Source organism: Xiphophorus couchianus, chromosome 23 (assembly GCF_001444195.1).
Source record: "Xiphophorus couchianus chromosome 23, X_couchianus-1.0, whole genome shotgun sequence".
Lineage (NCBI taxonomy): Eukaryota > Metazoa > Chordata > Actinopteri > Cyprinodontiformes > Poeciliidae > Xiphophorus > Xiphophorus couchianus.
The window spans coordinates 19,024,715-19,042,669 of NC_040250.1; the positions used below are offsets into that span (position 1 = coordinate 19,024,715).

General features: G+C 39.1%; 1 protein-coding gene across 2 annotated transcripts in view; it reads left to right on the plus strand.

The window, feature by feature from the left end:
• gabrb2a (gamma-aminobutyric acid type A receptor subunit beta2a) overlaps window positions 1–17,955 on the plus strand; it is a 48,803-nt gene that overhangs the window by 24,014 nt on the left and 6,834 nt on the right. For both annotated transcript variants that reach the window (XM_028009616.1, XM_028009617.1), the window contains exons 5-7: window positions 10,847–10,929; window positions 14,555–14,692; window positions 16,010–16,162. In XM_028009616.1, coding sequence (XP_027865417.1) covers window positions 10,847–10,929; window positions 14,555–14,692; window positions 16,010–16,162 — 374 coding nt within the window. The remainder of the gene's footprint in view (window positions 1–10,846; window positions 10,930–14,554; window positions 14,693–16,009; window positions 16,163–17,955) is intronic.

The window sequence follows — 17,955 nt, forward strand, 5'->3', positions numbered from 1 at the left end:
ACATGATTGTACAAGTTCTCAAATGAATCTCAAATTAACACCTGGTTCATAAGTAACAACTTGAAGCAATGACTTGAAAATGAATCAAAAGGTTATCTCCTCCACAAATTCAAAATGTTTTTTTAATCTTCCCAATAACAAGTTAGCTATTAGTAGTGTTGTGTTCACCACCTCTTGGTTGTGAAAACATCCATATTGTGAACCTTTTCCTATATTTTGTGTTGTACATGGAGGTTCTAGAAGGCACCTGGTAACAAATAAATGTAACCATTTTATTGCAGTTTTCTTCTTTATTAAATCTCTTTTTTAATGACCAAGAGCTGACCCCTAAAAGCAGTGTTGGTTAAAGACAACAAGCATCCACTGATTGGGATGTTTAAGATGTGATATTGCTTGAACAGACCTAAGTTAAATGGCAAAATGTTCACCTCAGTTTTGCTTCAATTTATGCTGAATCTTGTCAGTGGCCTATTTGTTTAAGTCAGATGTGTGGAAACAGGGAAAGATGTAAACGAGGCAGAACAGAAGGTCCTAGAGTCACAGTTGAGGTCCTCCTGAGGACCAGTGAGACCTGCAGTGGCGACTCTGCTATAACTTATCCATATTTGTCAAGTAAAGCAATGGTCAAGTTGCAAGTTGCTTCTTTACTTTGCAGACTTTCATATCCCTGAAGCTCATCAATTTCAATAATTGATCACTTGTGATCAATAATAAATACTGCCAGTGCAAGCAGCAGCAATGAGCGTGATCGTGAACAGTAGTTCAGCCCATCTACACAATATCTCTTTATTGGTGCTGGACTCTGATGCCTGTGAGGAGGCTGTAATTTATAATTCATCACTTATAATCAATAATGTAGCATTTGAATACAAGCACAGTGTTTATATGTAGCAAATGCATGCACAGCTCAACACAACCCGTCCATCAGTGTGCTGCCGTCTTCTCTGATCTGTCACTAGCTTCATTCGAGTCTGTGTCTTAGAAGTTATTGTTGTTAATTCAAAATAGCACTTTTCACTCATTCTCTTTTAGACTCCGACTTTTAGACTTCTTGTGTCTTCTGCACAAGAAGTCTTTTTAGACTTCTTGTGCAGAAGACTGCTTAAAAAATTTAAGTATCTGCACTGCAGCAGATCTTTCATTGCTAAATTTGTTTTAGCAATTGAAACATGCAATTTATAACAGTTTCTCTTAGTTATGTAACCCTAGCACGTAGTTCTGCATGTCTGTCAAAATGCGGTGCAAACTACCTCAATCGCAAATGCTTTGTGAAACAGGAGGGCATCTGTGCAGCAGGGAGATATATTCGCTACATTTGATTTGCAACCCTTGTCAGTGCTATCCTTCATTATTTGGTTTGTGGTTTTGGTCGAAGTTTTATTTGATGACTGCAAGTCCAGACAGCGAGTCAGCCTGCACGCTCTGAACTCCACAACACAAACTCTCTATTTGTAGCCACCAAACCCTACTATGGCCTAGTCTATAAAAGCATACTTTCATAAAATGTTCTAGTTGTGCATAGTTAAACATAATGTTCATAACTTGCACCTCACTCAACTTGAGTTTAGTGTGACAGACAAAAAAAAAGACAGACTGATCTATCTGTTCTAAGCAGCGATTGGGGATGCCTGCTCAAGCATAAAAGGCAATATAAAACTTACTTAGCTTGCAAATAATAAATACAATGCTTTTAAAATATATTGTTTGTACGTGCCCCTACTCTATTGATGCCCGGAGCAACCGCCCATGAAGTTGTGAAGTTAATGAAAGAACATACAGAGTTTTTAAATTATTTTACACGTCAGAGTCTGTGATCTGCCTTCTTAATCTAGTCTCACTTTGACAAACAGATTTCAAAGAAAGCTTGATTGTGAAACTACTACATTTATATGCATTTTTGTTCAACAGTTGTACGAACAAAAAATGCAATCAGGTATTAGAATTTAAAATTCCCTTTTCTCAAAGCTGCATACCTTTTAAAAAGGTGCACAGAAAGCATATTTTCTCTTTGACAGTCAAAATGTGGAAATTGTTTCATTATGGGTGGATTTCATATGATTAAATACCAAAACAAATGGGAAAACTGCAACATGTTTTATCTGTGATTAAAATGTCACTTTAATTTGTTTTACAGCAAAGTCTTGATTTTACATTTTGGAGAGCGATAAAGAAACCTCCATAATGTCATTGTGATCTCATTCTGGTTTCTCCGGGTTCAGCTTGGCAACTGTGCAACGTTATCAAGGGAAATCATGCAGGGTAAAATGATGACTATGTAGGAGCCCCTGTTGCAGTTATGAGAATTCTATTTCCTTTATTAAGTTCATAAAACTTATGGAAATGCAACAGTGTATTCTAGTAAAAGACTTACACTAAAGCAGGCGTTCTTTGCAGAACATTTAGCTGTTAGATGGCATCTATTAGACCTTTAATAAATGAGGTAATGAGTGAACACAGCAATGGTTCCTCATCTTCCCTCCCTGCAGTGTTATACAAGCACTTTGTGCATAACTAATTAAACCCCAATAAAAACCATTATAGAGATGTAATGTTATTCAAAGGTATACATTACAGCTGGTGTAAAATCCATTCTCCCTAATTTGTAAATCTCTGGTAAAGATGTCATGCTGAGAATGCTCTCTAAGCCCCTGCATAATAAGAGTCAAAAGTATTGTTATTGCCCTCAAAGGTGAGTGTGGATTTGTGCTGAACCAACTGAACTAATTGTTACACTCCACCTGGGGAACACAAGTAGATTAGTCGGTTGTTAGTTAGCCAGAGGCATTGGATATTGGATGTGTGCATGTCGGTTTGTGCGTGTGTGTGTGTGCAGGATCTACGCATGTCTGCGGGTGGGTGTTTGCGAGTGGGCGAGTGTTATTTTTGGGGATCTTGCGGAGGAGGGAGGGCGAAGGTGTTGTTTACTTCATATTCTCTGGAAATATAGTGCATCCCAATCCTGCCAAATCCCAGTCTTCAATTACCGGGAGGAGCAGAAAATTACAACCGCGCTCCCAACTGTCACTTTAGAGCTCGGTTCGAGTCTCAGGGAGAGGCAGTCTGATCTAATTACCCAGACCCTGAAAAGGCTAAGCCAATAACACAGATACCGCCCAGGCTGCGAGAAGAAACATTCACACTCACATGCATGCATAACAACGAAGAACACAAACTCCTCTTAGCATTTTTATTCAATGCCTGAAGGGAGAGGAAAGAAATTCACATGCACAAACCTTCAGATTTACACAGACAAGAGGGATGAGTGGAGAGAGAGAGGAGGGCTGAAGAGAAAGACAGAGACATGAAGGTCAGACTACATTCAAGATGGAGAAATTTATTAGGATTCTCCTTCTTCCCTGCCCTCTCCTCTTGTGAATAATATTGCTCTTTTTGTGAGAGGACGTGTTCTTGCAGGTTTGCAGCTGATATATCCCATTCAATGGGAATAGAGCTGACTTCTTTCTTATTCTCTGTTGTTAGGTTCACCTGTAAAATGATCTCTCATATATATTTTTTAATTTACCTACTAGAATGTCCTAGAACAAAAAAAAACAATTTTTTTTTAACACTTTTACTTCCAAATCTTGCAAAAAAATACCCCAGCAGGGCAACATAATCCAGCATGAATTTCTTCTGCTTCAACTTGAGCTCCTGACCCAAAATGGAGGAAGCATCTTTGTCCCAATTCAACCTCTCTACACATACAGTTTTATTCCACTTCCCTGGTTGCAAAAGGTCAGTTAAGTTAAGACTGCACAGGTTTGCACCCTGCAAATTTCGCTCCCTCGAAATGAGATTCTGTCTGGGAATTTGTGGTGGTTGTGTTGTGTCCGTAAACAAGGTCATTTGGAATATAGGTGCACAGGCTGCCTTAGGCGGGGTCCACACACAATCACACACACGCGTACACACGCATCCACGCTGAGAAAGGGAGCTTGGACTGAACCGTTAGAGGACATGCACAAAGAAAAAACAAAACAGCCATTTTTAGAACTCTGTGTCCTATGAGCTCCGACGCAGAGCAAATGTAGCGTGTTTGAACTGCGTGATCCACGAGAACACGGCCTCTCCTCTCCGCCGGCAGGTCGGGTTGAGAGGGAGAGGCACCGGCCCTGATGTTGACGAAGAGCAAATGAACCTGCGCTTCATGATCATCGTAGACTTTTTTTTTGCTGCAGTGGAGATGACAAACAGGAGGAGGAGGAGAGGCGAAGGCAGGAAGGGAATCCTGCAGAGAAACCCTCTCCTGCTTCTCCTCCTTGCTCATTATCAGTCTTTCATTACTGGTTAGCATGTGTTTGGACGTGCTAGTGCAGCCATTAGAGGCAGAAGTAACCTCAGATGGAAAGACTTCGAGACCAGCGCTGATGATGTAGGTGGGCTATAAATAGGACGTTATTTTTACCCCTGCCACTTTGGCCTCATTTCTGTTTCTCCCCAGTGTTTTTACTGTGAAGATCTTAGTAGTGGTGGTGATGGTGAGTGATCAATACTTACCTGGGTTGCACCACGGTAGGTTTGAGCCCATAAAAAGGGGTAAACTAGGACAGAAAAGAGAGTCCTGTGTTAATCCTCCAATGCACCACATAGCCCTGTTAAACTGGCTCTTATGTAAGAGCGCAGAGAGAAGGAAAAAAGGAGGAATGACAGAGAGCCTAAGAATATGAGAGAAAGACTGGGAGTCTCGACTTCTCAGAGAATAAAACCAAACTCACAAGGCTGGCCCCTTTGCAGCTTTACAATTTACATATTAAGATAGCCGTAATAACTTGATTGTATAAGTGTGCACACTCCTACACTAAAACTTTGTTTTTTGATTGACTGCATCACCCAACTGGGTACACACCTAACACCTGGAACAATGAATCTGATTAACCTAAAATAAAGTCAATCTGACCTACTAAAGTCTCTGCTCATTTGCATCCTTTTGTTAAAGCCACAATTTGCAGAGAGGTTGCAATGCATTAGAATTATCTATATATAAATAAATGAACACCCAGTTATTATCACTTTGGTCCCATATTTTCTCTACTACAACACAAGAAAAATGTGTTCAGGGAGGCGTCACTGTGAAAAGAATCCTGTGTGTTCTTCATAAGGTTTAGGATTGAAGCGTTTTCCTTCCAGGGACGGCATTTGTGCTAGACTACAATTTACCAAAATCCTATGGGAAAAAGTGCAAAGTTCTGAAGGAACCACATTATAAATTTTGACCACAGCTCCAAATCACAAGAGAGGCTTTTATTTACAGTGAAACTAAGTCAAGCCATACTGTACATCCAAATCGGCAAAGAAAAGACTTCACTTGGAAGGTTTTAGTACGCTTTGTTCCAAAGTCCAGAACTAAATCTGATAGGAAATCTGTTTGTCCACCTGAAGAAGGATGTTCACCTAATCTGAATGGGGAAGCTGAAGAGGAATAAAAAGGTTCTTTAAAAAAGTATCAGTTTAACATTGGCCATACTTGTGCAACCAGATCATTGAAGTTTTAACAATAATATTCCAATATATGTTAATTTTTTTAGTTGAATTTGAACGGACATAAGTGGAAATGTTTTGAAGCTATTTACCATAGATTTATGTTTTTACTCCAAGACAATTTAGGATTTAAACCAGGATTACCAGGACAATGATTGGAGCCACTGCGAGTGAAAGAAGCTTTAGGTTTCTAGACCATTGTTGTTGTTTTTGTTCTTTTAGGACAACCTTCTTATGGCACCCTAGTTACAGTAACTGTTTATGGACAAAACATAACCCATGCTTTATCACAAAGGCAGACTGGAAGCTTCATCAGCCACTACAGTCTTTTACTGTGATTGTCATGGTGCAAAAGACTTAATGTGGCTTTCGAATCTCACAGTAACAAGACTTTGAGTTCTCAGCATAACAAGATGAGAATTTGTGTCTACAATATGCGACGCTGCAGAGCTATTGTCTGTGATGATGCTAACTCCGTAAATCTATTATCGAGACAGAAACAATAATAGTATGGTTGGACTTAGTGGGGAAAGACGTGTGAGGAGACGCTTTAGTAATTACTTTGGGTCTATTGGCTGCAGAAAAATGCATCACAACACTAGGTGGTCAGACTTCAACTTTGACCAGAGCACAGTGTAGACTTGTTTACTGCATGTATCTCCACACAAAGCCTGAGGACTGAACTCCTCTTGGGCTTTGCTCAGTGCAGCTTAAAACAATCAGCATGACACATGCAATACTAGCAGTACCATTAGTGATGTTTTTAGTCTGAAAGATAAGCTTGTTAGTGAAAATAAGATGTTATAGATCAATAAAATTGTGTTTTTAAAAACTATTTAATATAAACTACAAAATCTTACTAAAAATCTCACAAAGTCAGATAGTAAACCAGCTGCAGGTAATCAGGAGTCATACACTGATCATTTAAAAACGCTGTAACTGCAGTAATTGCAAATATTTGACAAGAATTTTTGTTTTATAATCAATAATGTGTGTACTTTGCTATTTTAGTTAAACATATCTTTTCAATCGTGGAAAGCACCTGATAAGTTCTTCAGTAAGTCTTTTCTTCTTCTCTTCTACATTTGCAACCCTTTATTGAGCAATACTGGCAACATCTTACCTGGTAAAAACATGTTCAGGGTTTTATTCAAACACTCTTACATACAGCCACCCTAAGGGAGAAACTTTTAGATTCAACTTAAACTTTCTGCATCTGAAAGCTTTTGACATATATTTGACATATAAAAAACAAACAAAAAAAATACACAAAGCATAGTTCATGCTGAAAAATGTATTTTATTTGTATTCTTAATTCATGCTTTGTTGCGCAGACGGAGCTGAATCAACTTATATTGTAAGTAAACATGGGGTTGTATCATAGTCCTTCAACCATCTTTTTAAAGAGCGGTACAAATGTGATTCTACAAAGTCTGTTTTAAACTGCCTTAAAAGTCAACACAATCTTCCTTAATGGAAACCTTTTTTAATAACAGACCTTTTATGAAATGAAAACGAACCATTAAAGAATTTCTTAAGTCAAACCTTATCAAATCCTAAAAGGTTTTCCAGTCAGTTTCTCTGGGAATGGACAAGGCAACATCATGACATCATAGTTTTGCTGAAGAAAAATAACTGTTAACATCACAGAATATTTTATCTATGTCTTTCCTATATTAAATAGGTTTTTACTTCCCTTTTTCTTATCTTTTGTAATTTGCATAAATTATATTCAACTGCATGAATGATTCTTTTCTGGACTGGTTTGTGTCTCCATTAAAAGGGGATATACAGTATATCAAAATCAAGGAATATTTGTAACATTACTTTCTAAAATAGATTTTAATTCAGATAATAGTTTTACGTTTTATAATATATAAAGCATGAATTCCCTGCTGGGCGCCAGTGGGAAAGCAGGTTCACTGTATATAAAGACTGTAGACCTCAACTCAGCAGTTAGACATTCGATTCTCGACCCTAAATATCTAATCTTAAAAAAAAAACACAGTAAGTAAATAAATTCTAAATTGTGCAAATTTTTGGGGGGAAATATTCACTTGCCTTATCCATTTTCCCAGTCTGCCATTTTGGCTGCCGTACATGATGCAAAGACCCAATGGCGAAGAGATAGCAAACCTGTTTTTAGGATGCTCAGTTCAATTCATCAGCATGGAGTGAAAACTGCTCCTCCAGGCTGGAAGCATTACTGCTGGTTGAGCGATGCTATCATGTTTTATATCCATCTGTTTGAGGGTGACGTTGTGTGTTCAAGTGTGTTGGTTTGACTTACGAGTCTTGGTGGGCTGTGCTATATTTACTTCCTGTAGTTAAACTGTGTGTCCGGTCTCTCAGACATCCTCCGGGGCTTGGCACAGCCAGATGCCAGCCCATCTCGGCTCTGGCCATCTTGTCATGTGTTACAGGAAGTCCGTCGCTCCGAGCAAACCTGTCGGATGTGGCGGCTATTAAGTTTGGAGCTGCATGACCACAGGGTGAACCTCGCTTTGTTTTTATTTTTTATGAGGTGTAGTAAAGCCCATATGGTTGCCTCTTTTAGAACTATATGCATATTTTATGGAGTACTTACTTAAACAAGAGCAGCCCTTAGAGAATAGAACCAAAGGAGAATTTTACCGTTTAGTAAATTGTGAAAGATAATCTATATACTACACAAGAAATTTCCAGTCAACCAGTTTTACTAATGTCTTCCCAATAATTTCTGAATACTTTTTCACTCAGCCTTTTGTGAGATAATGCTTGACCACGTTGTTTTCTTTTTTCCAGAGTTGACAAAATACATAGAGTCTCTAAAACAAGATTATTATCATGTGCAATCGGTGACTGATCCTCTGGGAAGAATTTCAATACAGAGGACTGAATTATTGTGGCTATGGATTTTGAAAAACCATACAGCTATGACATTCAATTTCTCAAAAAATCTTCAGTTCTAGGAAAAGAGTGTTTCAAGTGGAAAAAAACACTTTCCAAGCTAGACTGTATATTATTTAAAAGTATAAATAAGGAAGTTTGATTTATGAAACAAAAAAAAATTAGTCACAAAGGAGAAAAAAGTTTTACATGGAGATAAAGGGCATAAAATTTGTCAAAGGTCTGCATAATAAAACTTCTAATTGTATTTACCAACAGAACGAAAAGCCCAATTTCGAAACTAAAATTCATTCAATAGTTAAAGGTGGGTTTTAAATATTTTTTTATCCTGCAACTAACAGACAAGCTAACAATTAAAAACATCTGCTAACACATTCCTCCTGCCTTATGTCTTCACATATTACTATTATCCTGGCTAATGAAAAAGCCTCTGTTAGATTTCTTTCTTAGGTGATTTAGGTGAGAACAAACCATCAAAACAAAGGCCCTTACCATGACGTTTAAATGTGGCAGTGCAGATGCAACTTTGGGACGATAATTTCTGATGTGAGTTATCCAGTCAGGACCAGTTGACTCTGCCTGTCACTCCACTGAATAATACATGTTCAGTACATAAGGTTTTTTATCACAAAAGACTAAGCACCTGTCCTAAAACAGCCTGTATTGTTTCATGCTCTGGTAAGCTTGTTCACACTGCTGTTTCTTCACTCCATGCACAAATAGCATTACAGCAACTGTTTTCTGCAGAAACAGGCACAGTTAGCAGGACAAGTAAAACTGTACAGAAATTTGCACTGCAGATATAAATACAAGGGATTGTATGGTGTTTGTTAAGTACCACCAACTTTAATGAATCATTCCAGTGGCAAAATCTCTACCTGAAACAAAAAGGAGACTCTGAATGTAAAGAACAGCAAGTCATAAGTTTATGAATGACAGGGATTTTTTGTACTACAGTATTTAACTTTTAACTTATATGTAAAGGAGATAAAAATTAAAAGTATTCAGTCTGCTCACTTTTGAGAACATGATGCTATACATTTGTCAGTCACATAATTGGATGTACCTCTTCAATTAACACACAGTAAACCAGTCGGTCATATGGCAGAAACTCAGTGCATTTTGGTAACTAGATTTAGTGAAGACAGCTTGCTGAAGTTCAAACCAAGCATCAGAATAGAGAAAAACGGGGATCTCAGTGACTATGAACAGTGCGTGGTTGTTGCTGCTAGACAGGTTGGTCTGTATGTTAAGGAATCTGCTGATCTACTGGGACTTTCACGCTCCACCATCTCTCAAGTTTACAGAGAATGGTTTGAAAAAGTATCCAGTGAGTGGCAGTTCTGGACAAAAATACATTGGTGATATCTAGGGTCAGAGAAGAATGTGCAGGTTGAGCATTGTTTAAATGCCACAGCCTACCTGCATATTGCTACTGACCATGTCCATTCGTTTATGACCACAGAGTAAATATCTCCATAGTAGACAAATAATAATAACAATCTCAAACTGGTATCTTGAAAAATGACAACAAATTCGCTATACTTCAATGTCCTTTGTATGGTTGGATTAGAGACATTTATCATGATGTGAGCCGACAGACATCATATGTGCACCAAGATCTTATTTAAGGTGGCTTCTACATATGAGGGTATAGTTTTCCAAACAAAAAGCAAGAGTATTAAGCGACTAAAAATCCTAAATAAAGGAGGGAACTGTTTATTTGCACCAGTTAGAAACAGAGCAGTGGCACTTTGAAACAGTTGTGTGTATGCTTTTAGAAAGAATAGGCTTTATTATTGAGAAAACACTGGAGAAAGCAGGAATAGACCAGAGTTCATTTGACCATCAAGTTTAAACAAGGAGCCACTTTCACCACTCAATTTCACGTTGTTGTTTTTCTTTTTAAAAAGTAAGGGAAGATCAATACATACAGTTCTTGCAAATGCTAATGTCAAACTTTTTGTGCCATCCAGCTTCTTATCTTTTGTCATCACTCATGGATAAACCTGGCAGTTGTCTGCATAAAGGTTGATATGTACAAATATAACACAAAATCAGTAGGAAGAGATTGGAAACCATAATTATAATTAGTAAATCTGAGTAAATTAAAAAGCTGTAGAAATTATTTATAATATGCATATATGCTTATATGTGATTGTGTGTTCCTCAGTAAAATTCTGTTAGTCCAATAAATAAAATCAAAATAAACAAATGCATTCAATACTATGAAAGAAATCTTTAAAGAAACAGTTCTCTCAGAGGTGTAATTTTTGTTCTAACTAGAAAAAATGTGCATATAAAAGAGTTATCCATGTCGCACAATTAATGACATTTCCCTCTGAACCCTGAGAATTGTCTCCTACGTTGCACAACCTCAAGTGGGGATGCAGATGTCTTCGCTTTGTGGCGGTGAAAGTAAAATCTGGATCAGGTCTTTGATGAATCTCAAAATTTTGTCTTCCCTCATTGTCCATAGCATCACTACGACTGCTGCCTGCATGATGGACCTGCGCCGCTACCCTCTGGATGAGCAAAACTGCACTCTGGAGATAGAAAGCTGTAAGTACTGCTCTCCCTGACAACCAGCTCTCACACCCACATGCAGATGGAGAATTAAACAGATCCCACACACACACACACAGACACCGGCAGCCTCCCAGCAGCACCAAGGTAGAATGGCATGTTGATAAAACGCTACGTTAAATGCTGAGGAAGGCTGATGAGATAGCCAGAGATATGCATCAAGAAGAAGAACATCACTAATGGCTCAGTGACTGATAACATCCAGCCTAATTAATTCATCTTCAGCTGCAGTGGCTTCCCAAGGCGCAGAGAAGCCTGATTAGGTCCAGTGTTTCGGGGATGTGCTGATAGTCGATGTTATGTGCAGCTTTCTCCCCAAACTGCCTCTCCGTGTTTGTACAACACAAAGAGCTCATTTCACATGGAGTTTGTAATTGTATGTGATCCAGCGCTCTCGAGTGGAGTGAGTGCGGGGAAGGGCATGAGAGAGAAAGACGAGGTCCTCTGCGTGTTTTATCTGGGTCCCCGGAGAGAAGGATTATGGTGCTGGGATGTGGTCTATGGGGCTCAGTCTTTCCGGGTTTGATCACACTGTTGCCAACAGCTCCAGGCGGCACAAAAACGGCACGGGTCAGATCCGCCCCTCTCCGCTCCTCTCCCGTTATGTTCGCCATCGCGCTCATCGTTAACTCTTTTCCGTTTCTCATCTCTTTTCTTTGCAAAGACTCATCCCGTTCTCTTTTTTTCTCCTCGCAGCCTTTTTGTCTCTCTCCTCATCACTCATATGCTGTTTTCCCCCCTCTCCTCCTCTCCCCAGCAGCCCTACAAAACACACACACTCATATGCGTGCACACGAACACTCGCAGCTCTAGTTTTGATCACCAGGCAGGATCTGCTCTCATATGGATTAACTGGCAACGGGTTTAACGCTGGAATCTCTTCATGCCAGAGCATGCTATTTTATTCAGACTAATGAGCCCAGAGAACTCTAACTTCTCTTGATAAACTTGATGCATTTTTTAACAGACATTCCTAAAGAAAAGCTACAGATCCTTCAATTCACCAGCAGCTCACTGCTGCGGTTCAGGCCACTTGGTCTAACATGATGAGCTCAAGCTGCAATTCATCTCCTTCACTTTATTAGTTAATGTAGATAAACTCTGACTTCTGCATTCACCTCTTTGCTCACACCAGACTGCCCTTGTGTTGTGGGGTTATAAATGCCTTTCAAAAGTTTTCAAACACCTAGAATCTTTTCAGATTTTCAAAACGTGCATTTAATTAAACACTTTTTACATCTACAACTAAACATTTTTCAAACCTCAAAGCAAATGAGGTTTACTGGTAAGATTTATTCGGTAATAAACTATTTAGATGAGAAAAGCTTAATTAGATAAAAAACACTAACATTACAATAATTTTATTTAAAAATGATTGAATAATTGATTACTATAGTCTCACAATTTTTAAGACCCTCAGCTATTCATAATAGCACACTTTGTCTATTATGAAGACCCAGTTCTGGTACAAGCAATCAGTGGTTTCAATGGTGGCATCAGGTTTGCTTGAAATAAAAACAGGCCAGAAAGCGATTGTTCATCGAAGTGTTGTATTGCCTTTTGGATATAGTCTAATGAATTGTCCAGAGACTTCAGAGAAGATAGAATAACTTACTCAAAAAAGGAAAAGGATACAAAATTATAGCAAAATGCGTGAATGAACTTGAGCCTGCATTTGAAAGCATAGTTAGCAGAGACGTTATCAGTGGTTGGATTTGTGAAGAGGCAGGTGACCAAACACCTTCCTCAGACTGGAAAGTCCTGCAGGCAAGCTTGGTGGCAGCAGCAGCAATGAAGCAAACATATACAGTATATCTGTGCATCAAGAAATGTCTGGAATAGGAAGAAGGAAGCATAATGCTGGAAATCACACCATGCCTAAGTGGAAGCATGGTGGTGGGTCAGTAATGCTCTGGGGCTCTATTGGTTCCTCTGACACCAGAAACCTGCAACATATGGAGGGCAAGTTAAATTCAATCAGTTATCAGTAACTAGTTTCATGATGTCTGGACGTTAAATAGGATAACAACCTTAATAAGTCAAAGTCTCACAACTGCAGAGATCCTTGCTCAGTTTATCCGGTTAGGACATTTAGTGAACATCTCCTTTTCAGACCACTCAGGTCTTCTTGGCTCAAGTCTACTCTGCATACCCAGAATCACAACCAAACATGGTGAAACATAAAATTTTTATGCTCCGCTAATGTGGAACAAACTTCTAGAATGCTGCTGAAAACTGCAAAAATGCTGAAACATTGAGTTCCTTTAAAATCAAGGCTAAAACCCCATTTTTGTTGAGTTGCCTTTGATTGATAAAAAGTGAAACAGATTTTTTATTTATTTTTTTGCTTGCATTACAACATTTTATTACTTCTCTATTTTTGCCACTGTAATGTGCGTTATTTGTTCAATGTGTTGTTTTTACCATGTAAAGCCGTTTGAACTGCCGTGATGCTAAAACGAAAGATTAGCACCCTGTTTGTGTAGTTAATGTCCTCACCTCTGTAAGCTAAAGCAATAACACTGATAAGCACATTTAAACAAATGAAAATATCCAAAGCCAACAAATTTGCCAAGAAAAGCTCCTCTGACATCTGAAAGCAACACACTTCAGTTAGCCACACCGTTGCACTGGTTAATGCATTCCTGTATTACTCTGAACACATTCACACACACACGCACACACACACCGAGGTTTATTTTGATTGGATCCCACATATGCTGCCCGGCTGCTGTGAAGTACTCACCAGAGCGCCAAATGCGCTCTGCAGCTGCAAATCTCAACAGATGCATAATTTACTCCTGTTTGAGTAATACTGGCCACGAGCTACAGGACCCAGCTGTTTGGAAGAATAATTTAGCTCCCTTTGAATAACAGAAACTGTATATTTGTGCCTCGTTGCGTTGACAAGCAATGTGACGGAAAGTCAGACTAACATGAGGGACAGGCACCCTTTTATTTCCCCGCACTTGGACACATCCTTGCTGGTAAAGGACAGGTATAAATAATAAAATGAACGGCCAATGTTGTGTGCGTGCAAGTTTCTGCAGATGAAGGCCATTGCTGATACTATTAGCAACACCTGAGCCTGTCCTGCTATGACAAATCAAAATGTCTGCTGTAATAAAAAGGCCTGTGGCTGAAGCAGGCCGCCTGCCTAAACAACAACAGCCCAACATGACTAACTTCGCCTTGAATGTCAGCGCCTTCGCGACAAAGAAATTTGTGTTAATTTTAAAAATCAGAGACTCAGAGTTTAATTATTCATTACATGTGAATAGGTCACCCCCTGTATTTTAAGCACGTGGAAGACAAAAGTGGAACACTTGTGGAGTGTGGAGATTTCTGTGACTTTGTTTATGTTGGACGACGACAACCTGCGACGCAGCGATCCCCTTGATTGTTTCTTATTTTCTTTCAATTCAGAAGTTTTACACTTAAAATTACTGTACATGCCTTTACAATATATAGTGAAAGTCCAGATGGGGGGAGTTTTGAAAATTGTTGAAAAGGAAGAAGCATAACATTTGCTGTTCTTGACTCATAACATTTTTAGCTCCTTAATTGAAGGTGATAATTCTTCTGCCTCTCTCGTCCACAGACGGATACACCACAGATGACATCGAGTTTTACTGGCGAGGTGGGGACGGCGCTGTGTCTGGGGTCGACAGGATAGAGCTGCCGCAGTTCTCCATTGTTGACTACAAGCTCATCTCCAAGAATGTTGTCTTCTCGACAGGCAAGTCACGGAGAACAGATATTTATTTTTATGCGTTTAGATTTGTGCTCATTTTGAGCGGACAAATTCAGTGCTACCCACAATATTTGGCACTCCTGATAGAGATATATTAAAAAGCCTTAACAAAATCAATATTTTATAAATATGTATTTTCTGCATAATTTGACACTGATATATTTTTATGCAAGGAATTTTTTCAGTAGGGGAAGAAATTGGGAATAGGTTTTTGAAATCAACCAGGCTAATTGTTCGTTCTGCTGTTGTTAGTACTTTATACAATCCTTAACAACATTACAACACTAAGGGAGCACAGAGAGTGAGGTTTTTGACCTTTCCTCTTTGCAGTAGCCAAAGTCTTTAGGTCTATGTTATGCTCTCTTCAGCTCACCAACACATTTTCTAAGGGATTTAAGTTTGGGAACTTGTATGCCAATGGAAGATGGGAAAGATTTTATATGTGTTGAATCTGGCCATACTTTACAGATTACTATCCAACTCAAAGACCCAATGATGACCCATTTTCACTTTCCTGGCAGAGGCCACCAGAAATTTATAAAAAATCTCACAGTATTTTCCAGAGCTCAGGGAACAGGCTCTTAGCATCACAGATCCTCCACCATACTACATGGGGTGCTTTTCCACACACTGATTATTTGTTTTACGTCACACCCACCTGGAGCATTTGCTGCTCCAGTCGAAGCAACAATCTCTTGTCTGACTACTAAAAATGGGCGTCTGAATTATGGTGTAATTATACCACTGGGGAAAAAAAAGTGATGGGACATTTAAAGTGTCCATTTTTGACATGGGTCTGTCCCCAGGATGGTATTAGAAAGGTGGTGCAAGGAGTTGATTTAAAATAATATTTCTCAGAGAATAAGAAAACTATTTTGTGTGCTTTGTTTGGGATTACAATGCATTTATGCTGCTTCAGATATGAAAAATATTTTGCATTTTGAATGATTTGGGGTTGACGGTACTCTCCCAGGGCACCATTCGAATCCAGACCCTGTGGTTAACTTAAAAAAAATAAATAAAAGTGTCACCAGAAAGATTCTTTAGTTGGATTAATTTAATCCAACTAAAGATCTAACCTTGTTAGATTAGAATCTAACAAGGTTGTAATCATATGTGACTGAAAAAAAATCTAAATTATTTTTCAGTGTTTTTTTGCTGTTGTTTTTTTACATATTTTCCCCAGGGTTACCGTGTGAGAATAATTTTGCATGGAGATATTTGTGTAAGGCGCCACAATGTTGGAAGGACAAAGTTGGCACCATGAAGAAGATTCTGTTTCTCTCCCTGTGCCTCTTTCAGGTTCTTACCCCCGCCTGTCTCTCAGCTTCAAACTGAAGAGGAACATCGGTTACTTCATCCTGCAGACATACATGCCTTCCATCCTGATTACCATCCTCTCCTGGGTCTCCTTCTGGATCAACTATGATGCATCTGCTGCCAGAGTGGCCCTGGGTAGGACTGTCTTCCCTCTGCACAGCAGTGACCCAAAGCCAAATGATAACTGTGCATGAAAGGATCCATTTATCCTATTATGTTTCAACATGTTGAATTTAGACGTTATTGTGTCCTTAATAAGGGAAATTCTTTATTTTCTGCGCATTTGCTTTCTTTGTTTGTTTTATTGGTAAATTGTCTCAAAGTATGTGAATGATAGCAGTGTGTAATAAGCTGTCTGGCTAAATGTCTGTTGTTCAGAGATGACTATGTACATGACTCATGCACCGCGAGAAGCTCTGCAGCCTGACCTTGAAGCTCGCTGTCTTTCTCTCTGCTCGTCTGTCTGTCGAAGCCCCTCAGCGCCCAAAAATACCTGCTCATCCTCCAGATTACATTAAAAAAAAATCCAAACGAAGGATGCAAGTGAAAGCAGTCACCCAAAAATGCACCTGGATGTTTTCACACACAAAGTCAAACCGACACAAGCAGGCTAACGCAGCACTGCTGGGAAGGCGATTTAAAGATGTGCCCACATGCTCTCAGCACCCTGAGATTGTGCAGAGAGCGAGCTCAGCCAATGAAAGCCCGGGCTCCGTGCTACAGCGCCGCTGCAGGCTGCTGGGTTATTTATAATGCGTGTGAATCTGACCAAATGCAAATTGTGCAGGCAGATGACTAATGTATCAAACACAATGTGTGTGTGTGTGTGTGTGTCATAAAAGCAGGTGTATTGTGCTGTGACTAAACACAGATGTTTGCAGCAGCAGTGGGTTGCTTTTGATGTGGTATGCTCAGAGTATGTATGAACGCATGAATATCACCTGAAATTATCTGATGAAGCACACGTGCTCTCAGTCTCAGGGGATTCAGATGGAGGCTGTAAACCTTATGTGGTCTAATTTAGCGAGTCTTGTCTCTTCGTCGCAGTTAAATACTTTATAATGTACAAGACAGACATGAATGCTCAAATGTTCCTGTCCGTTCCAGACTGGCACCTGATCTTACTGTTTGCAGGGAAGCAATGCAACAATTTAATGACTCTGGTACAATAATGGTTACAATTTGTAACATATGAATATGAGAGCATGATTTCAGGAAATCTCCCTGGTACAATTTATCTTGAAACAAACTCATTTAGCCAGAAGGGTAAAGAGGAGAAGAGAAAAACTGCAATGACCTGGGTGCAGAAGTGTGCACACACCATTTTTGATGAAGAAACTTTTAATTTTATTTCAAGATTCAGTCTTTGGTAGGAGTCTGTCATTGTACCACGTTTGCCAATATCTCCCATTGCGTCTTTCAAATGTCCTCCAAATCTTCCATATTGGGAGGACATCTATTGTCTTCAGATTGTTCGAGTTAGATCTGGACTCTTGCATTCCAAAACTGCTCTCTTCAGATGAAGTTATGATTTTTTTTTATTTTTAAATTCGGCATCATCATGATGCAGCAAACTAAAAATCTCTGTCCGTCTGCTGCACTTTAGAAGAAGGTTTCAGGTCAGAACTGCCTGGTGTTTAGAATTGTTCATGATTTCATCCCCCATGACAAACGATTTAGTTCAATCTGAAGAAAAGTGATCCCAGGGCATAATGCTGCCACCACCATGTTTCTCTGTAGGTATCTTTTTTTTTGGTATGTTTGTGATTTTTGTGCTATTTTTGTGTCCAATGTACTTTTTAGAATTGTAGCCTAAAGTTCTAATTAGAGTCTATAAGACCAAATCTGTGTTTTCAAAAAGTTTTTAGCTTTACGTTTAGTGCAGACATATTGGCATTGCTCATATTTATTTGTTAAAACAGACCAGT